This window comes from Dryobates pubescens, assembly GCF_014839835.1.
Source record: "Dryobates pubescens isolate bDryPub1 chromosome 41 unlocalized genomic scaffold, bDryPub1.pri SUPER_41_unloc_1, whole genome shotgun sequence".
NCBI lineage: Eukaryota > Metazoa > Chordata > Aves > Piciformes > Picidae > Dryobates > Dryobates pubescens.
The window spans coordinates 312,745-334,437 of NW_026530685.1; the positions used below are offsets into that span (position 1 = coordinate 312,745).

The 21,693-nt window shown below is 57.7% G+C and overlaps 1 protein-coding gene across 1 annotated transcript in view; it reads left to right on the forward strand.

The window, feature by feature from the left end:
• ASH1L (ASH1 like histone lysine methyltransferase) overlaps nucleotides 1–21,693 on the forward strand; it is a 50,999-nt gene that overhangs the window by 2,058 nt on the left and 27,248 nt on the right. The window contains 5 exon segments of the mRNA XM_054179102.1: nucleotides 4,423–4,930; nucleotides 9,719–12,277; nucleotides 12,279–14,475; nucleotides 18,728–18,829; nucleotides 20,545–21,289. Of these exon segments, the coding sequence (XP_054035077.1) occupies nucleotides 4,508–4,930; nucleotides 9,719–12,277; nucleotides 12,279–14,475; nucleotides 18,728–18,829; nucleotides 20,545–21,289 (6,026 nt within the window). The 5' untranslated portion in view covers nucleotides 4,423–4,507.

Genomic DNA, 21,693 nt, shown 5'->3' on the forward strand with positions numbered 1-21,693 from the left:
GCTCAAACACTTGGTGCCAGGTGCCAGCCTTGCTGCCAGCAGTGATGCTGCTGTTGTCACTGGAGAGAAGTGGCAGTGCCACCTGTAGCTGCTGAGCTGCCCTTGCCTGCAAGCAGGTAGAGCTGAAAGCCAACCCCAGAATCAGCTTCCTTTGTGCTGCCATGGGCACAGGATTGACTTTTGCCACTGTGGGCACAGCTCTTCCCCTCCACTGAGGTCATCTCACAGCAGCCCTGCAGTGATCATTCCCTGAGAGAAAGGGGAGGGGAGAGCTGAGTTTGTGTCCTCTGGTGTGGTTTTCACCCTGGTGAGCAGGGCTCACAGCCTGCCTGGGGCTGCCCTGGCACTGGGCTGTTGGGGCATAACCAGAGGCATTGTCTGCACCTGATGGCAGAGTCATGGAATCAGAGAGCTGTCAGAGGTGGAAGGGCCCTCAAGGCTCAGCCAGTTCCAAACCCCTGCCCTGGGCAGGGACACCTCACCCCACAGCAGGTTGCTCACAGCCTTAAAGGCTTCCAGAGGTGCAACTTCCACCACCCCCCTGGGCAGCCTGCTCCAGGCTCTCACCACCCTCATGGGGAAGAACTTCTTCCTAACATCCAACCTGAATCTCCCCACTCCCAGTTCTGCTCCATCCCCCCCAGCCCTGTCACTCCCTGACACCCTCAGAAGTCCCTCCCCAGCTTTCCTGTAGCCCCCTGCAGATCCTGGAAGGCCACAAGTAAGTCTCCCCAGAGCCTTCTCTTCTCCAGCCTGAACAAGCCCAGCTCTCTCTCTCCATGGGAGAGGTGCTCCTGAGGTTCAAGGTGAAAGGCTGCTTTGTGTTCCTTGCCTTTCTGTTAGGTGGGTAGAAAGCACAGAGAGGTTTGGCTCAGGAAAGTCCCCAGCAGGGCATCAGAGCCAGAGGCAGCTCTGGGGGAAGCTCCTGGGTCAGCAGTGCAGAGCCTGGGGAGGGGATTTCAGCAGGGGTTTGCTGCTGCTCCCCAGGCAGTCAGCACTGGCTGGAGTTGGAGCTGGCAGCCTCAGGCTGCTGAACCTTTGCTCTGCTCAGACCTTTGCTGGGCACTGTTGAGCACTTTTGTCTCTGCATCTGAAGAGTGAAACAGCAGCTGGCAGGGAAGTCAGACTTCAGTGCTGTGTTTCCAGACTGCAGCTCAGCAGCAGCAGCAGCAGGACAAGATTCCAGAGGAAGCTTTCTACCTGCTGGCAGTTTAGCTGCTGTGGGAGCAGCCCTGCAGAGTGTCACTGAGCTGTCAGGGTTGGAAGGGACCTGGAGGACCATCCAGCCCCTGCCGTGGCCAGGGACAGCTCACCCCAGAGCAGGCTGCCCAGAGGCAGGGATTGGGAGGAGCAGCTGAGGGTTGTGTGCTCTGGGGAAGAGGAGGCTGAGGGGGAACCTGCAGAGTCTGCTGGGTGGGAGGCTGGCAGTGTGCTGTGGGAGATGGTTAGGGTGTGCAGGGATTTGGTACCTGATGGTTCTTTGTCTGCCCTAAGGTCCTTTGCATGGAAGGGGCTGCAGAATGTGCAGCAGGTCTTGGAACAGAGTCCTCAGGGGGGAAAGCAAACAACTTTGAGCAAAACTGTTGCTGTGGGGAAAGCTGCTGAGGGTCTGCAGAGTGTGAGCAGAGGGACAGGAGCTGCTGGGCAGGGATCTGTGCAGCATGGCTGGCAGGGTGCTCTCCAGCCTGGGAAGTCAGGGAGCAGAGTGGGGAGGTGACAGAGTGCAGGCTTAGGAGACCAACCTGACCCTAACCCTGCCTGCAAGCAGGGGCAGTCAGGCTCCACTGCTCTCGCCCTGCTGCCTGCACCAGGTGGATGCAGCTCTGTGCTTGCAGAGCTCTTGGGAGGGCAGACTTGCAGAGGTCTCCTGCAGGGATCAGCAGCACCACAGCAGGTACTTTGCAAGGCCATCAGCTGCCTCTCTGCCCTGAAGCAGGCCAAGGTGTGCTGGAAAAGGAGAGCTGCAAAGGTGGGAGTCAGAGGCACAGTTCTGGGCCTTCCATCCCCCAGGCAGATAGAGGATAGCTTGGGAGTGCCAAATCCTTGGGGTTCTCAGGGTAAGTTCCTGCAAGCTGCCATAGAGCCCTGGAGCTGAGGGGGCTGGAAGAGGTCTGAGATCCACACCAGCCACTCCCCTGGAGCTCCCCATCCCAGCACTGCTGCTAAGCCACAGCCCTCAGCACCTCATCCATGTGGCTTCTAAACCCTTCCAGGGGTGGGGACTCCACCACCTCCCTGTGCAGCCTGGGCCAGTGCCTGAGAATCCTTCCTGGGGAGAAATTCTTCCTAATGGCCAACCTGAACCTCTCCTGGCAGAGCTGGAGGCTGTTTCCTCTCGTCCTGCCCCTTGCTGCATGTGAGAAGAGCCCAACCCCAGCTGGCTCCAGCCTCCTTTGAGGGAGCTGTGGAGAGCAATGAGGTCTCCCCTCAGCCTCCTGCAGGCTGAACACCCCCAGTTCCCTCAGCTGCTCCTCACCAGCCCTGTTCTCCTGACCCTTCATCAGCTTTGCTGCCCTGCTGTGGGCCCACTCCAGCTCCTCAATGTCCTTCCTGGAGTGAGGAGCCCAACCCTGGCCCCAGGACTCCAGGTGTGGCCTCGGCAGGGCCCTGTCCAGCAGGGGCTGAACTGCAGCTGCTGCCATTTGACTCCCACAAGGAGACTGTGAGGCAGGACCTGCAAGAAGGGTGGCAAAGGTCCTGTAGCCTGGTGTGAGCAGGGCATAGCCAAGTGTGAGGAGTAGCCCAGAGGGAGCAGTGGTGTCCCTTCAAATGAAAGAGAGGAAGAAAAGAGCTGTGCTGGCTGTCCTGGTGAGCTGGGAAGGGCTGAGCAAGAGGAGCAAGGGAAGAGCCGAGGCACAGTCCCATGCACCTTGAAGACAGTGCCAGGGAGCTTGGACCTGATGTGGTAGGGAAGCAGCAGCACCCTTGGGATGCAGAGGGCTGGGATCTCATCAGTGCAGCCTTAGGAAGAGGATCAGAGTGGCAGCCACCTTTGGGGGGAGCTTGGAGAGCCAGAGAGGGGCAGACTGCAGCGGTGGAGGCCCAAGGCTGCTCAGGCCCAGGGTCAGCGTTTGTTGTCTGTGCAGAGGGGAGTGAAGGGATGAACAAACTGAGCTGCTGTGTGGCTGGGAGAGCTGGCAGTCCTGGCAGTCCTGGCACTCTGCTCCTAGGCACAGTTCCTGCTTCTGAGCTCTCCCAGACAAGATTTGAGTGCAGCCCTTTCGCCCTCAGCCTGCACTTGCAGCCTGGGAGGTCAGCGTGGGGCTGCCACAAAGCCTTGCTCTGAGCTCAGTGTGGAGCCAAACCCAGCAGCAGGGATGGGCCTGGAGCACTTTCATTTGGTTTCAGATGCTAAGCTTGTTAATTAATGTCATTTGTAAGCAAATGACTGCAGGGTTGTAGCTGTTCTGAACCTGAAACTCGGAGCCAGGAGGTGCAGGTGAGCAGGGTTAGCTCTGGAGTGTGCCATGGCCCTGGGTGCAGGGGCAAGGGGCTGCCATGGCAGTCTGGAAGGCAGCAGACACTTGTCAGTGTGCCTCAGGGATGGGCTCTTGGCTCTGACATTTCCCCAGGGGTTCTGTGTGCACAGAGCCCTTTGGAGGGCTGCTGCTTCTGTAAACCTTTCTCTGTCCCTTCTCTTACTTCATCCCCAGGCTGCCCAGGGAGGGGGTGGAAGCCTCAGCCCTGGAGGTTTGCAAGGCCAGGCTGGGGGTGGCTGTGAACAACCTGCTGTGGTGTGAGGTGTCCCTGGCCATGGCAGGGGGCTTGGAGCTGGCTGAGCCTTGAGCTCCCTTCCAGCCCTGCCAGCTCTGTGAGTTTCTGTCTGGCCCCACTGGAATGTCTGTGCTGAGCTTCTCCTTTGCAGCTGTGGTTTGTCCTCTCTGGTAGTCACCAGTGCACTGCTTCTGTGCCCTCTGCAATCAGAAGCCAGCAGGGTGCAGAGGTTTGGGTTGTCCTTGGCCAGTGGGGGAAGCAGCAGCTCCTGGCTGGGGGTGTGAGCACAGGAGGCAGCCAGGGGCTCAGGCCTTGGCCTCAGCAAGTCCTTTCAAGTCGACTTCTGCTTTAGTTAAGGTGAGAAAGTTCCCTCTGATAAAGAGGTGAGGCCACACCTGGAGTCCTGTGTCCAGGTCTGGGCTCCCCAGTTCCAGAAGGACCAGGACTCGCTGGGAGGGGACAGCAAAGGGCTGCAGAGATGCTGAAGGGCCTGGAGCAGCTCTCTGAGGGGCAGAGGCCGTGGTCCAGAAGGGGCTTTGCAGCTCAGTGCCTCGGGCTGCTCTTTGCAGCAGGGTTGGTGTGGTGGAGCCTGAGCTGTGGGATGCTGCTCAGCTGGAACCTGCTGTTTGCTCTCACTGTTGTCAGTGCTCTTTTCTGCCAGGAGCAGCCCAGCTCATTCTGCCTTTTCTCCTTCTTTGCCTTCTGCAGAGTGGAAGATGCTGGCTGCCAGGGGTAGAGCAGATCCTCTGTGGAGCTCATCTCTGTGAACCTCCCCTGCACTTCCCTGCCTGTGATGGACCCTCGGAGCTCTGCTATGTTAGGCTTGGGCTCTGATTCTGAAGGGTTTTGTGGGAAGAGTCCCTCTGCAGCCAGTGTTGGCTCCTTGGTGGGCAAGGGAGAAGGAGAGCTGGAAAGCTGCAGCAAGGAGGAAGAGGACAGCAGGAGGAGGAGCCGGGAGGGGAGCAGCCCTGAGCGCGGGAAGGGCGAAGCGCTGAGCGATGCCCAGCAGCAGTTCTCGGTGAAGGAAACCAACTTCTCAGAGGGAAACCTGAAGCTGAAGATTGGTCTGCAGGCAAAGAGGACAAAAAAGCCTCCCAAGAACCTGGAGAACTATGTGTGCAGGCCTGCCATAAAAACCAGCATCAAGCAACCCAGAAGGGCCCCAAAGGGTGGGAAGATGACAGAAGAGAAGAATGAGCACTGTCCTTCAAAGCAAGTGAGTAGTGCTGGTGGGGTGCTGCAGGCCAAGGGACATTCCAACTGTGATGGGCAGCTCCTGGCAGCTCTGCCTGGTTGTCTTCTGCTGCCTGCTTTCCCATTTCTAAGCTGGCAGAGGGGGGATTGAGACTGGAGATCAGGAAGAAGTTCTTCAGAGTGGGGGTGGGGAGAGCCTGGCCCAGGCTGCCCAGGGAGGCTGTGGCTGCCCCCTCCCTGGAGGTGCTCAAGGCCTGGTTGGATGAGGCCTGGAGCAGCCTGGGCTGGTGGGAGGTGCCCCTGGGGTTTGGAACTGGCTGATTTTTAGGGTCCCTTCCAAGCCATTCTGTGTAACCTCTGAAACTGCAGATTCTGAACCCAGAGATGATTTGGTTTCACTGCCACTGACCAAACCCCCCCAGAATGGCTTTGCCCTTTCACAGCTTTCCAATTGAACAGTAGTGAAGGGCAATTCCCTTCCCCCCCTGAAGGAGGCTGAGAGGCAAATGCCTGTGCTCAGCAGTGTCTGCTTCTGTCTCTGGGACAGAAGGAGGTGGAGGATGTGTCTGTTCCAATGGGCTGTGCTTGGCCCTAGCACCAGGAGGGTGCTGAGAGCCTGGCACAGGCTGCCCAGGGAGGGGGTGGAAGCCTCAGCCCTGGAGGTGTTTACGGCCAGGCTGGAGGTGGCTCTGAGCAACCTGCTGTGGTGTGAGGGGTCCCTGCCCATGGCCCAAGGGATCCTTGAGGGCCCTTCCAGCCCTGTGACTCTGGGAGAGCTTTGGCTGCAGGCCTTTGCTTTCCCACTCAGCACAAGGTTCTTCTTCCTGATGATCTCTCTGAGTTCACCTGGAACCCCCCAGAGGAGCAGCTCACAGCTTGCTCCTGCACTGCTCCCTCGCTGCCTTTGCTCTCTCTCTGTGGCTTTCCTGCCAAGGCTGTTGCCATGAGCTGGCTCTGGGGGCCAAGCTGGGGCTGACCTCCAGGTGTCCCCCTGAGCTGCAGGTCTCTCCCTGGCAGAGACAGCCATGGAGTGTGGAACCTCTCCCATGGCCCTGGGAGTCCTCCCAAGGGAGGGCAATCGACGCTGAAGTGCAGCTGGTGGCAGCATGGGCTCTGCACCTCTGGCATCTGGGGCTGTGTGCTGGGCTCTTCTGCAGGGGATCCATCACATCCCAGATGGGGATGGGAAGGCTGGGAGGCAAATGCTGATGGAACATCTCTGTGGTGAGGAGAGACTGAGAGGCTTGGGGCTTTTGAGTCTGCAGAAGGGAGCCCAAGGGGCATCTCCTCAGTGCTGACCAAGGGTGGGTGTCAGGAGGATGGAGCTGTTCAGCCTTCAGGAGAGGAAGCTGAGGGAGGGTCTCTGCCCTCTGCAGCTCTCTGAGAGGAGGTTGGAGCAAGGTGGGGCTTGGGCTCTCCTGAGCTGCAGCAAGTGACAGAACAGCAGGGAATTACTCAGGTTGTGCCAGGGGAGGTTCAGGTTGGACATGAGGAACAATTTCTTCCCAGAAAGTGTTCCCAGGCCCTGGCCCAGGCTGCCCAGGGAGGTGGTGGAGCTGTTTAAAAGCCCTCTGGATGTGGCACTGATGGCCATGGGGTAGTGGCAGGGGTGAGATTGTGAGCTCTAGGCTGGACTGGATGGTGTCAAAGGTCCCTTCCAGCCTCACCAGCTCAGGAGGTGTTTGTTTGCAGACAGGTTAGGTGAGTTAGGTGAAACACCCAGGAGGTGCTGGGGGAGGCTGCTCCAGTTTGAGAGTCCTCACAGAACTGTCTTGAGATCTCTGCTTCTCCCTGAGTGGAGTGGCTGTGCCCCAGGAGAGCCTGGCACCTGTCACTGTGCAGTGGGACAGAGCATCACAGAACTGTCAGGGCAGGAAGGGAGCTCAAGGCTCAGCCAGCTCCAGCCCCCTGCCATGGCCAGGGACAGCTCACACCACAGCAGGTTGCTCACAGCCACCTCCAGCCTGGCCTTAAAACCCTCCAGGGCTGAGGCTTCCACCCCCTCCCTGGGCAGCCTGGGCCAGGCTCTCGGCACCCTCCTGGGGAGGAACTTCCTCCTAAGGTCTAATCTAATTCTCCCCTTCTCTAGCTTGGATCCATTCCCCCCCAGCCCTATCACTCCCTGACACCCTCAGAAGTCCCTCCCCAGCTTTCCTGTAGCCTCCTGCAGATCCTGGAAGGCCACCAGAAGGTCTCCTGGGAGCCTTCTCCTCTCCAGCCTGCACAGCCCCAGCAATCTCAGCCTGGCCTCAAGGCAGAGCAGCTCCAGCCCTCTGCTCCTCCTTGTGGCCCTTCCCTGGACACCTTCCAGCACCTCCAGATCCTTCCTGGAACAGAGGTTCCAGAGTGCTGGCTTCTCCCTGCCTCCCAGCTGTAGGTTTTGTGAGTGTGAGGGGGGTGAAGCTGGGGGCAAGCTCCTCAAACATGACACTCCAGCAGCATTTCCATATGATTGCAGCTGGCACAGCAGAGCTGGGCCTGGTGCCAGACTGCTCTCTGTAGGCCCCAGGCTGGCTCCCAGCACAGCTTTCAAAGCAGCCAGCAGCAGCAGTGGGATGGGTTCTGTGCTGCAGTGCTTCAGAGACATCCACAATGAAGATGTCTCCAACCAGGGCTTGTGGCCACCCTCTCCCAGGAGATCTCTGCTCAGTGGCATCTCACTGCCCTTGTGAAATGCCAGTTGCTTTCTGGGAGCATTTGGGTTGCTAGGGCAGGGATCCTGAGAGGGAAAACCTAACTCCTGGCTCCTCAAGGCTCTGAGTGTGGACCTGGTGAAGGAGCAGGCAGTGACCAAGGTCACTCTGAGACCTGAGATCTGTTTTCACTTCTCTCCAGATAGCTTCCTCTGGAGCACCTGTAGCTGGCATCTCCCACAGGGGCCAGGGGGGATGCAGGTTGGATGTTAGGAGCAATTCCTGTCCTGCAAGAGTGGTCAGGCATTGGAACAGGCAGGCTGAGGAGATGGTGGAGTCCCCACCCCTGGAGGTGTGCAAGGAACCTGTGGCCATGGCACCTGGGGCATGGTCTGGTGGCCATGCTGGGGTTGGGTTGCTGGTTGGAATCAGTGATCTCAGAGGACTCTTCCAGCCCAAGCAATTCCATGGTTCTGTGCTCTCCAGGGAGCTGTCAGGCTGATTCCAGCTGCACTCTGCTGTTCAGGCCATGCTGCTGTAGCTCACTGGGCAAATTCTCTGCTCCTGGTCAGCACCAAAGTTTGCTCCAAGGACCCCAAGCTGTGTCTTCCTTCAGCACCAGCAGGTGTTGGCCACAGAGCTCTGTGCAGCCTCCTGAGTCTCCTGCTGGTTGTAACCAGCTGCAGTGGGCACCATGCAGTTGTCTCCTTTGTTCTTGCAGGGGCATGAAGAGCTGTGGCATTGGTGCCCTTCCCTCTGTGCTGAGTGTCTGAGAGAGCAGATCCCAGAAGGTTTTCAGGTTGTGTGTGCAGGTCATGGCATCAGAGGCTTCCATTCTGGGCCCCTGCTTGCAGTCAGAGCTGTGCTGGGCACTGTGTGTGGAGGAGAAGGAAACAGCATTGAGATGTTGCTCCCAGGGGTCCTGGAGGTCCTGGGAGTTGCCATTGAACTCCCCCAGAACAGATTTCCACTTTGGGTAGGTCAGAACTAACACATTCCACCTGCTCCCCTGCCCATGCAGACAGCAGAGCAGCTGGGCTGACTCCTGGGGCTCTCAGCAGCCTGCTGTGAGCAGGACCTGCAGCTGCAGAGGGCCAAGACACATCCTGGCAGAGCTGCCCTTGCAGGGCATTGCTCAGCTGCTGCTCAGGGGCAGGGGAGGCCTTCCAAGTGCTACCAGGCTGTGGTCAGCCCAGGACATTATTGCTCAGGGTTGGGCTTTGATAAACCTCAGCAGCAAGGGGGAAATGGTTGGAACTGGGGGGGCAGTTCTGCATGGGACAGCAATGTGCCCTGGGGGCCAGGAAGGCCAATGGGGTCCTGGGGGGCATTCAGAGGTTCTCCTCCCCCTCTGCTCTGCCCTAGGGAGACCTCCCCTGGAATACTGCATCCAGTTCTGGGCTCCCCAGGTTAGGAGGGCCAGGGATCTGCTGGAGGGAGTCCAAGGGAGGGCTGTGAGGATGAGGAAGGGGCTGCAGCACTGCCTGGGGAGGAGAGGCTGAGAGCCCTGGGGGTGGTTAGGCTGCAGAGGAGACTGAGAGGGGATCTGAGAAATGTCTGCAGATAGCTGAGGGCTGGGGGTGAGGAATGGAGGCACAGGGACAGCCTCTGCTCACTGTGCCCTGGGACAGGCCAAGGGGCCATGGATGGAGACTCCAGCACAGGAGGTTCCAGCTCAGCAGGAGGAAGAACTTCTGCCCTGTGAGGCTCACAGAGCCCTGGAGCAGGCTGCCCAGAGAGGCTGTGGAGTCTCCTTCCCTGGAGCCTTCCCAACCCCCTCTGGATGTGTTCTGTGTGACCTGCTCTGGATTCTATGCTCCTGCTCTGGCAGGGGGGTTGGACTCAATCTCCAGAGGTCCCTTCCAGCCCCTGACTTCCTGTGACAATCCACACTGAGAACTGGGAGCAAGTTTGGGTTTCTTTAGCATCAGAAAAGCTTCAACATGTCCATGGAGCCTTGAAATGAATGGATGTGATCATGGAGCATCTAACTCCTCTACCATCAAGAGCAGGAATCAACCCTCTCTGCATCCAGAGATGTTGTGCTGCTTGTGGAGTCTCCATGTTCTGTTCCTACAGAGATGGTTTTCATCTCTGTCGTTGTTGTTGCTCTTTGCTATGATTATTGATTGCTATTGGCATTGTCATCATCACTCTCATGTTTTGTTTCATTCCAGGACCCCTCGAAGCTGTACAAGAAAGCTGGAGAAGTTGCAACAGTTGAGTTACATGTGGAAGAAGGTACACAAGTAGACACAAATCCTTTACCTAAGAAAGTTTCCCCATTGCACTCTGAAATGACAGATTATCTCAAGTCATCTCCTCCAGCTCTTATCAGTAGCCATAATTCTGACCTAAAGGATAGATCACAGATCAATGGAGCAACAACTGTCACAGAAAAATTGGCTCAGCTCATTGCCACTTGTCCCCCTTCAAAGTCTTCCAAAACAAAGCAGAAGAAGCCCAGCAATGGAAGTGCATCTGGTGTGGTTAAAGACTCTGGGAAGAAGCTGCCAGGAACCATAACTGCAGGTGGTTTGGTTACTAAAGATTTGGTAAAGAAGTTGCCAGGCTCTGGTATTGCTGTTGGGTTGGTTAACAAGGACTCAGGGAAGAAGCCATTAGGGATTGGTAGTGCAGCCATATTGGTTAACAAAGACTCTGGGAAGAAGCCACAAGGGATTGGCCCCTTAATGGGATTGGTTAACAAGGAGTCCTCTGGAAAAAGGCCCCCAGGGATCAGCACTCCAGCTGGGTTGGTTAGCAAAGACTCTGGAAAGAAACAGCCAGTGAGCAGCTCTGCAGTTGGGTTGATCAGCAAAGATGTTGGGAGGAAGCTTCCAGCTATCAGCACCCCAACTGTGTTGACTAGTAAGGAGGCTGTCAAGAAGCCATCAGGGATTGGCACTCCAGCAGGACTGATCAGCAAGGATGCTGGGAAGAAGATGCTGGGAATCAGTCCCCCTCCAGCGCTGGGCAGTAATAAGGACTCCGGGAGGAAGATGGCAGGGACCGGCGGTGCGGCAGCTCTGACGAACAAAGACGCTGGAAGGAAGACACCAGGGACTGGCAGCCCAGGGGGACCTGTTAGCAAGGATTCTGGGAAGAGCGTGCCAGGAATTGGCAGTCCAGTGGGACTGGTTAGCAAGGACTGTGGGAAGAAGCCAGCAGGGATCAGCAGTCCATCTGCTTTGGCCAGCAAGGACCCCGGAACGCTGCTCTCGGACTCTGTGCTGCCTGCCTCGGAGCCCTTTAAGCTTCCTTGCAATTCAAACCTCAGTAGCCTCGAAAGCCATGAGACTGTAGATGTGCTGAAGGAAAATCCTGCTGGCAAACCGTTTGAGAAGCACCTGGTGAGGCAGAGCAAAGACAGCATCTTGGAGAAGCTCTCGAGTCGGAAGGAGGTCGGCGACGGGGGCAAGGAGGCCGCGAGCGAGGGCCCCCGCGCTGCGCCCGACGCTCACCCAGCCGCTGACAAAGGCCTGTACGAGACAGCCAAGCATGAGAAGCAGCCTCCAGTCTACTGCACCTCTCCAGACTTCAGGACAGGAGGGGCCTCGGACGTCTCCACAGCCAAGTCCCCGTTCAGCGCGGTGGGGGAGGGCAATCTCCCGTCGCCGTCGCCCACGGTGGCCGTTACCACCTCCAACAGGAGCCTCTCGGCAGCCTCCTCACAGTTAGCATCTAACTCATTGCATTTAAGTTCCACAGCAGACCTCCTGGAAGGTATCTCAGACCCGATTGGCAAACCTCAGTTCTCTTCTGACAGTCCCCTTCTGACTCTAAACAGAACCCTGAACCACGCTCTGGGCACCGACTTCAAAGGTGCCGAGAAGGATCTAAGCGATTCCAAAGCTGCTTACATGGAAGCTTCCAGGACTGGCCCTTCCACGGGGAAAAAGCCCATTCTGGCAGCTGAGACAAGCATCCATGCTACTGTCACCCCCTCGGTGGTGAGCTTCACCAGCCTGTTCAGCAGCAAGCAGTTCCTGAAGATCGGCGCGCTGGCTGCCTCGGACAAGTCCTGCCAAGGAGCGAAGAGCCTGAGCCCCACGCAGCAATCCAAGCCTCTGAAGAAGAGGAAAGGGAGGAAGCCGCGGTGGACCAAGGTGGTGGCGAGGAGCACGTGCCGGCCCCCGAAGGGCCTGGAACTGGAGAGGTCAGAGCTCTTTAAAAACATCTCCTACAGTGCTCTGTCCAGCAGCAACCTGGAGCAGGCCAAGTTCCTGAAGAGCATGGCCCCCTCCCCCTTCGTGGAGCACGAGTTTGTCAAGCACCAGCTGCCGAAGCTGAGCGAGGCGAGCAGCCAGCCCCTCGCCCTGCTGGCTGAGACTGACAAGCAAGCCCAGAAGTTCTACGCTGGGCACAAGCCACCCTCCAGTCTCTGCATGTCAGATGATTTCTTACCCGACCTCTACAAGCCCAAAAGAGGAAGACCTAAGTCCAAGGAGATGCCGGAGCTCGAAGGGCCTCCCAAGAGAGCGCTGAAGATCCCAGCCTCCAAGGTCTTTTCGGTGCAGTCCAAGGAAGAGCAGGAGCCTCCCATTCTGCAGCCCGAGGTGGAAATCCCCTCCTTGAAACAGAGCCTCTCAGGGCAGCCTTTCCCTAAGAAGAGAGGGAGGCCTAAGAGGCAGATCAGGTCCTCGATTAAAATGAAGCCGCCGATCCTGTCCGTGGCTCCCTTCGTGGGAGCGGAGCCCGCCAGCAAGATCGCGGCCGAGAGCGAGCAGCACCGGGGGGGGAGACTTCTTCGAGAGGAAGGACCAGCTCCGAGGGCCAGAGGAAGTCCAGAAGCCTGCTCTGTGCAGCATGAGTGATCTGGAAGCAGACCAGGAGAGAAAAGTTGGCAAGAGGAATAATGGGCAGCTGATGAAAACCATCATCAGGAAAATAAATAAAATGAAGACTCTGAAGAGGAAGAAACTTCTGAACCAGATCCTGTCCAGCACAGTGGAACCAAATAACAAAGGGAAAGTGCAATCCAAGCTCCACAACACAGTCTCAACCCTTGCTGCCACGTTTGGCTCCAAATTGGGCCAGCAGATAAATGTCAGCAAGAAAGGAACCATTTACATAGGAAAAAGGAGAGGGAGGAAACCTAAAGCTGTCCTGAATGGGCTCTTAGGCAGCAGCTCTGCCAGCCTGACGGTGCTGGAGAAGTCTGCCCAGCAAGGCCCTGGTACATCGCTAGGACAAGTACTTCCCCACCTGCTCCCCTCAGCAGCTCCCAGCTCCGAGATTCTGCCATCTCCAGTCTGCTCCCAGTCGTCTGTGGTGAGCGGGGGCCAGAGCCCCGTCAGCAGCGACGCAGGGTTCATCGAGCCCAGCTCCGTGCCCTACTTACACTTACACTCCAGACAGGGAAGCGTGGTTCAGACGCTCGCCATGAAGAAAGCTGCTAAGGGGAGGAGGAGGCTGTCCCCACCTACCCTGTTGCCGAACTCCCCTTCCCACTTGAGCGAGCTGACGTCGCTGAAGGAAGCCACCCCCTCCCCCGTCAGCGAGTCTCACAGCGACGAGACCATTCCCAGCGACTCCGGCATAGGCACCGACAACAACAGCACCTCGGACAGAGCCGAGAAGTTCTGCGGGCAGAAGAAGAAGCGGCACTCGTTCGATCACGTCTCCCTCCTGCCGCCCGAGACCTCCAGCGTGCTGAGCAACCTCAAGGAGAAGCACAAGCACAAATGCAAGCGCCGCAGCCACGACTACCTGAGCTACGACAAAATGAAGAGGCAGAAGAGGAAAAGGAAGAAGAAGTACCCCCAGCTGCGGGGCAGGCAGGACCCTGACTTCCTGGCCGAGCTGGAGGAGCTGATCAGTCGGCTCAGTGAGATCAGGATCACCCACAGGAGTCACCACTTCATCCCCAGGGATCTGCTGCCCACCATTTTTCGCATCAACTTCAACAGTTTCTACACTCACCCCACGTTCCCTTTGGATCCTTTGCACTACATTAGGAAGCCTGACCTAAAGAAGAAGAGAGGCAGGCCCCCCAAGATGCGGGAGGCCATGGCGGAGATGCCCTTCATGCACAGCCTCAGCTTCCCTCTCTCCAGCACCGGGTTCTACCCCTCCTATGGCATGCCTTACTCTCCCTCCCCCCTCACAGCTGCTCCCATAGGCTTGGGTTATTATGGAAGGTACCCTCCGACTCTTTACCCTCCTCCACCTTCTCCTTCTTTCACCACCCCCCTGCCCCCCCCTTCCTACATGCATACAGGCCACTTGCTTCTCAACCCCACCAAATACCACAAGAAGAAGCATAAGCTTCTCCGGCAGGAGGCTTTCCTCACCACGAGCAGGACTCCCCTCCTGTCCATGAGCACCTACCCCAGCGTCCCCCCCGAGATGGCTTACGGCTGGATGCTGGAGCACAAGCACAGGCACCGGCACAAGCACAGGGAGCACCGCTCCTCCGAGCAGCCCCAGGTGGCCATGGACACCATCGCCGCCAACAGCTCCTCCAGAACGGTTCTGGAGTCTCTGAAGCGCTACAGGTTCGGCAAGGAGGCTGTGGGCGAGAGGTACAAACACAAAGAGAAGCACAGGTGCCACATGTCCTGCCCACACCTGTCGCCTCCAAAGGGCCTGCTGGGCAGAGACGAGCAGTGGGTCAGGAGGGAGCCCTCGGAGTCTAACTCCCTGGCGCTGGGACTGCAGGCGCCGCTGCAGATAGACTGCGCGGAGAGCGCCCCCGGCCTGTCCCTGGGGGGCTTCACCCCCAGCTCCGAGCCGGCCAGCAGCGACGAACACACAAACCTTTTCACAAGTGCAATAGGCAGCTGCAGAGCCCCAAGCTCTGCCAGCACCAACGGACGTAAAAAGCTAACTGACAGCCCTGGACTCTTCAGTGCCCAGGAGCCCTCGCTGCCCAGGCCCCTCCGAAAGGAGCCGCTGCCCGCCGGCGACAAGGCCCTGCAGCCTCTGCCAGGTAAGGGAAGCTCTGCCCGGGCCTGGCCTGCAGGCCTGGGCTCTCAGGTGGTACCCAACCTGCTGGGAAAGGAGGGCAGCTGTAGGAATCTTCTGTGTGTTGAACTCGGTGGGGGCCGGCTGTCAGCCCCTCGCTGCAGGAGTGTGTCCAGAGGAGGGTGACGGAGCCTGGGGAAGGGTCTGGAGGAAGGTGTGGTGAGGAGCAGCTGAGGGAACTGAGGCTGTTCAGACTGAGGCTGAGGGGGGAATCTCGTCACCCTCTACAACTCCCTCAAAGGAGGTTGGAGCCAGGTGGGGGTCGGTCTCTTTTCACATGCAGCAAGTGGCAGGACGAGAGGAAATGGCCTCAAGTTGTGCCAAGGGAGGTTCAGGTTGGATATCAGGAGGAATTTCTTCCCAGAAAGGGTTCTCAGGCGCTGGAGCAGCCTGCCCAAGGTGGTGGTGGAGTCCCCATCCCTGCAGGTGTTTGAAGGATGCATGGACGTGGTGCTGAGGGATGTGGGTTGGTGGCAGTGGCTGTGCAGCAGTGGTGGCACTGTGAGCTCCAGGTGAGTGCTGGGACTGGGTGGTCTCAGAGGCCTCTTCCAGCCTCAGCAGTTCTATGGCTCTGTGATTTGAGGACTGCTCTTGCTCTCAGTGCCTCCACTCCCCTCGAGCACTGTTCTCTGCAGCACTTGGTGCAGGCTAATGTGGTGTCTCCTCCAGAACTGCTTTTGGGACTGAGCACTTTTTCCCACCAGGTTTCTCTTGGCTGTAGAGATAAAGTTGTGCTGAAGGTGCTTGCTGTTGCCCTTGAACTTGGACTTTCTGGAGAAATGAGCTAAACATTTCTCATGCTAAAGGCTATGTCTGGAGGTTTGGTTGGTTTGGTGTAGACTTGGCTATAGGGTGCTGCTGTTAGGAACAACACTGCTGAGGAAGAAGTTTCCTTTCTCTTTTCCAAGTCCTGTTTTAGTTCCTTTGCCAATCTCTGCATCAGTGAAACTTTTGATCCCTGCCTCCAGGCCTGCAGCAGCACCTCAGAACTGCTGCTGAACGATGCTGGGAATGCCTGAAACCAAACCTGGTCACAACTGCTTTATGCAGAGCAACCTCACCTGTAGCCTTAGGCAAAGCTGAAGCAGAACCAGCTGAGGCTGCAGTGATGCTCTCAGTGTTGCTGCTGAGGGACATAAAAGGCCTCCCCTCTGGAACTGGGGGCTTTGGCATCTGCAGAATGTTCAGGGAGGGGGGGAAAAGAAATCTGCTGTGGCATTTCAAACTGCATTTTGTCCCTCTCAAGCTTAGGTGTCGCTGCCTGCTGTGCTTTATCATTGCAGAAGTTGGGGGGGGGATAATTTCCAGTGTCTCAATTGCCATGGACACTTCAGAGGGACCACATGACAAAGATGACCTGCAAAAGGAAAAGTGGTGCTTGCTTCTGCTGTGTACAGGAAGGCTGATGCCTTCTCCTCCCTCTTTCCAGTACTTGCCTACACTTTCCCTTGAAATTCAAACCATTTGTCCAAACCCACTTGTGACTAATATTTCACAGGCCAAGAGCCAAGCAAACAAGCAGCTACCAGTGAGGAACAATAAATCCCTCCTCGTGATCCTCACTCTCATCTTCCTCCTTTGCTTGTGGTACTCCTGAGGCCACCTCCCCGCTCTGCCTGTGGATGCAGGGAGGGGAAGGGGTTTTGGCCTCTGGGAGGTTTATGGTTTGCTTATTTTCAGGGCAGGATTCTTTTCCAAGCCCTTATTCTTACTTCACGCTGTTTCATACTGCTGAAAGTATTCGGGGCGGGGGTGAGGCAGGAGGAAGCAATAAAGCTGTGAGGTTGCTTGTCCCGCAGCCACGGAAAGGAAAATTCCCCAGCGTTAGGTCATCAGAAGGCTTCCATTGGGCTCCCAGGAGGGGCTGTGGGAGCTGGGAATTCCTGCAGCTCTGGGAATTTCCTGAGGCTTTCCATTGCAGCCAGCGCTCTGAGCTGGAGGAGCAACCTCGTTAAGAGAGAAGGCAGAGCCCTTGCAGCCCGCCGGGGCAGGCTCTGGGTCACTCTCCCCCTCGCAGGGTGTTCCTCAGGAGCCTCGCGTTGCTCTCAGCCTGGGGCAGGCGGGGGGCACCAGCTGGTGGCTGGGGGGGTCTGGGGTCAGCTCAGAGTTCACCTCGCAGCCCCCGGTGCCCCGCAGGCTCTGTGCAGCACAGCAGGGAACTGAAACAGCAGAGTGAAAACAGCCTTGGAGGAGGGCTGGTCGTGCTGGAGCGCTTGGAGCAGCCCTCCAGCACCTGAAGGAGAGCTGGGGAGGGACTTGTGACAAAGGCTGGGAGTGAGGGGATGAGGGACAAGGGCTTTGAGCTGGGAGAGGGGAGGCTGAGGCGGGAGAGGAGGAGGAAATCTTTCGTGAGGGTGGAGAGACTCCGGCACAGGCTGCCCAGGGAGGCTGTGGCTGCCCCCTGCCTGGAGGGGTTCCAGGCCGGGCTGGACGAGGCCCTGAGCAGCCTGGGCGGGTGGGAGGGGTCCCTGCCCGAGGCAGGGGGCTGGAGCTGGCTGAGCTTTGAGGTCCCTTCCAGCCCAACTCTCTCTGATCCCGGGACTGGGACCGGGAGCGATTCCAGGCCCCTGGCAGCTCGTCGGGCACGGCTCCGGCTCCGCTGCTCGCCGAGCGCCCCGGCAGCAGCCCTGCCCTGGGGCCCGGCGCGGCCCCGCCGCCCCGAGCCGCGCTGCGCCCGGGCGGGACCGCGGGTGCGGGCGGGAGGCGCCGGGGCCGTGCCGCAGGGGCGAGCCCCGCCGGCTGCGCGTGCCCGCGGCGGCCGCCCCCCGGCGCTGGGCGCGTTCCCGCCCCGGGCACGCGGAGCGGGCCGCAGCGCGGCTGTGGCGCCCTCTGCCGGCCGCGCCGCTGCCTCTGCCGCGTTCCGGTGCGGCGCGGCCCCGCGGCGCGGTGTGGCGGAGGGGACGGCGTCGTTCGGGGGCTGCGCAGCCCCGCCGGGAGCAGGCCCCGAGCTCCGCGCTCCGTTTCCCGGTCACAGCGGGAGACGCAGCCCGTGCCTGCCGCATGGCTCCGGCCGGTCCCGGCGTGCCCGTGCGAGGCCCTGCTGCAGGAAACCAAAGCATCTTGCAGTCCCTTGGCGCAGGAGCGGCCTGGGTGGCCGCACCGATGGCTCCAAATGGAGACCTGTGAGGGTGGCATCCCTCAGGGAGGGCACTGGGACCAGGGCTGTTTGACAACTGTCTTGGCAACGCGGCCGGTGGGGTGCAGGCACCCCCAGCAGGTCTGATCCAGCTGAGAGGAGCGGTGGATGTGGCAGACCTCCAGGCCAGCCTTCCAAGGGACCTCCAGTGGCTGGGGAAGCAGGCTGGGAAGACTCTGGTGAGGAGCACGCCGCGCATCGCTGTGTCTGTCTCGGGCTGCATTGCGAAGAGCATTACCGCAGGAGGAGGATGAGAGCTGGCCTCTCCTCAGCCCTGGTGAGACCACATCTGGAGTGCTGCATCCCACTCTGGGCTCGTCAGTACGAGAAAGACATGGACATGCTGCAGGGAGTCCAGGGAAAAGCCCCAAAGATGCCTGAGGGATTGGAACATCACACAGAGAGTTTGAACTGTTCAGCCTGGAGAGAAGGAGCAAGGCAGATCTTAACCAACTTGTGCATGTGCTGGACAGAAGGGGGGAAGGAAGAAGGAGCCACACTCTTCTCAGTGATGCCCTGTGGCAGGACAGGAGGTGATGAGCACCTTCCCAACAGGAGACTCTGCTTGTGCATAAGAGAGTGTCTTGCTGTAAGGGTGGCTGCACGCCGGGTTGTGGAGTCTCCATCCTTGGAGACAGTGAAAACAGCAACTCTGAGCAACCTGATCTGGTTGGCCCTGGTTTGAACAGAGTAATTGGTGGAGACAGTCTGCAGAGGTCCTTTCCCAACTCAAATGTTCTGTGAAAATCAAGGAATGAAGCTCAGGGGTGGTTCATCTGAACGCAGGAACACGAGGGGCTGGCTTTGGTTCTCCCCTAAAAGCCAATCCTGTGATGATACCAAGTGGCTCTTTCTCAGTGCTTCTTTGCTGTCCCACCTATGCCATGAGCCTGTGAGAACAGTCTGGGTGGTCCCTATCCATTCTTCTCCACCTCCATGCATTAGTAGTGAGCAAGTGTTCCTGCAGCTTAAGGAAAAAAGGGCAGTCTTGGTGTGAATGTTTAGCATCTGCAGTGTGTTGTGTTGGCACAGCCAGCCTGAAATCATTTTTGTTTGTGCTTTTCCCTCATCTGCTTTTCAGGCACCTTGCCAGCACAGGACAAACCTTCCCAGAGGCAGTCAGAGAGCACAAATTGCAGCCCTTCCAGAAAGAGATCAACATCTGAGAGCACTTCTTCCACAGGCAAGTAACACCTGGCTTTGTTTTCAGGATCACTGCTGTGCCAAGACCTTTGCTACTCCAGGCAGCTGAAGCAGGTCAGGAAGGGATGATGGGAGAGAGGTGGAAGTGCTGGGAGGGCCTGGGAACTCTGGTAGCATTCTGCTCATTTCTGTCAAGTGGGGATCAAGTCTGAGGGGCACAGAGTCAATTGTAGTGTTGAGTAAGTGTGTGCCAACAGGATACTGAGGGAGCTGGCAGCTGCTGTGGGGCTCTCAGCCTTCAGCTGTCCCAGCCTTTTGGATCAGTTTCCAAGCAGAAACCCCTGGCTCAGGGCTGTCCATCAGACTTTGTGTCCACATGTGCTGTGTTTGTACAGTCTGCTTATGGATGGTGCAGCTGTTCACAGAGCTCACCCTGCTAGCAGCTGGTGTTCCTGTGAAGAGCCCTCAGCTCCCTCCTGATGGGGATTCAAAGGCCATAAGAAAACAAAGGCTGATTTATTCTTTCATCTAAAATGGGAAGCCAAAAGTGTAAATCCCTCATTTCTCTCAGAGTTGGGGCTGGGTTTTCCTAGTGCCTGCAGTTAGGCTCCCAGCAGTGACCTGACAAATGTGCTTCTCTGTTTCCTCCTTTTCACCATGCAGGCAGAGTCCTGCTCCTGTTTAGAACTTATGTGGATTCTTCCTCCTTTAAACTGTGCAGCCTCTGAAGCACCTTTTTAGTTGCTCCTGCAAGTTCCTGACTCTGGAATCTTAATGAGGAATCACAGAATGGTCTGGGTTGGAAGGGAGCTCCAAAGCTCAGCCAGTCCAACCCCCTCTGCACTCAGCAGGGACATCCTCACCTAGATCAGGCTGCCCAGGGTCTCGTCCAGCCTCATCTTGAGTATCTCCAGGGATGGAGCCCCAACCACCTCCCTGGGCAGCCTGTTGCAGTGTTCCAGCAGCCTCACAGTGAAGAGCTTGTTCCTAACATCCAATCTCAACCTGCTCTGCTCTAGTGTGAAGCTACTGCCCCTGGTCCTCTCACTGCAGGCCTTTGGGAACAGTCTCTCTCCAGCCTTCCTGCAGCCCCCTTCAGGTAGTAGAAAGCCTCTACTAGGTTTTCCTGGTACCTTCTCTTCTCCAGGCTGAACACCCCCAGCCTCAAGATCCCCTCAGGGATCTCATCAGTGCTGATCAATACTTAGTGTGGGTGGCAGGAGGATGGGACCAGACCTTTGTCAGTGGTGCCCAGTGCCAGGACAAGGGGTAACAGGCACAAGTTGAACAACAGAAGTTCTGTCTGAACACAAGCAGGAGCTTCTTGAACTGAAGGGTGAGGGAACCCTGGAGCAGGCTGCCCAGAGCAGTAGTGGAGTTTCCATCTCTGGAGCCATTCCAGAGTCTCCTGGATGTGTTCCTGCCTTGGCAGGAGGGTTTGACTGGATGATCTCCAGAGGGCCCTTCCAACTCCTACCATTCTGAGATCCTGTAAGTACCTGGGGAATGCCCTCATTGCTGCTGGAAGAGAGGGGCTGTGGGACTGAGGAGAGAGCAGCTGCTGGGGGAAGAGGTAGGCTTGGCTTTTGCATCACTGGGTCCCTTGGCCCATTAGAACTTGTGGTACAGAAGCTGGTGTCCTTGTCATTGAACATTCCAGGCAACTGTAGGGTATGAAAGGCTGTCAGTCCCTCCAGTCTTTGATTCCAAGCTGGTGTGATGGTATCTCAAGCCTCTCTTCTGTCTGTGTTGCAGTGATTGCAGTACCCAGCCGGGGAGCAAGGCTGGCAGTGGCTGCTGAGGATCCGGTGGACAGCTTGCTGCAGCGCATGGCACAGCAGGATGGCCAAGCTGCTTTGGACAAAACCTTAGAGGCAGTCATTGCTAACGTGTCTGTTCCCCCATCAGCTAGCCCTGCTCGAAGCCACAGCAGGGAGAGAGGCTTGGGGAAGCAGCAGGACAGCCTGGTGTCCCCAGCCATCCCCAGCAGCTCCTGCAGCGACAGCATCTCGCTTCTGTCGGAGCGGCTGCCCAACAGCTACTCCCCGCATCACCTCAAGAGGAGCGTGGTGGAAGCCATGCAGAGACAAGCTAGGAAAATGTGCAATTACAACAAGATCTTGGCAACAAAAAAAAATCTTGACCATGTCAATAAAATCCTGAAGGCCAAAAAGCTGCAGAGGCAGTCACGGACCGGCAACAACTTCGTGAAGCGCAGGCCCGGCCGGCCCCGCAAGTACCCGATGCAGGCCGTGGTGTCCATGCAGGCCTTCCAGGCAGCCAGGCTGGTCAGCCAGGACTTGGAGAAGAGAGAGGAGAGCAGCAGTCCCTTGCACCTTGGGCCTGATACCATCACAGATGTGATCGAAGCTGTGGTGCAAAGTGTGAACCTGAACACGGATCACCGGAAGGGCTGGAAGAGGAAGAGGTGGCTGGCGGAGGAGCAGGCCAGGAAGCGACAGAAGCCTTCACCAGAAGAGGAACAGGAGAGCAATAAGAGGTAGATTCCATCAGGTTTTGGTGTGGTTTAAGCTTTCCCAGAGTCCCAAAGCCCAAGGGGAACAGATTTGGATTGCCTCCCCTCTCCCTTTGTCCCAGTAGGGTAAAAGCAAATTAGGCAGGAGAAAAGAGAGGTAAAATGGTGACAGAAGCAGTTTGGAGTCCACTTGGGAGTTTAAGTTTTACAAAACACATGTAGCATGTGGGTAAAGGGAAGCTACAAAGGTAGAAGGAGAAAGGGTAAATGGAAAAAGCATCCAAACCCAGGCCCAGCTGGTGCAGGGTTCTCCTCAGATGCAGCCCTGAGGAGTTTGGCTGCAGCATGAGCAGAGCTCACCATGGGGTAGGAGCAAGAGGTAGGAGGATGCCTCCCCATAAATAGCCTTGCTGGGACAGGAAGGGGGA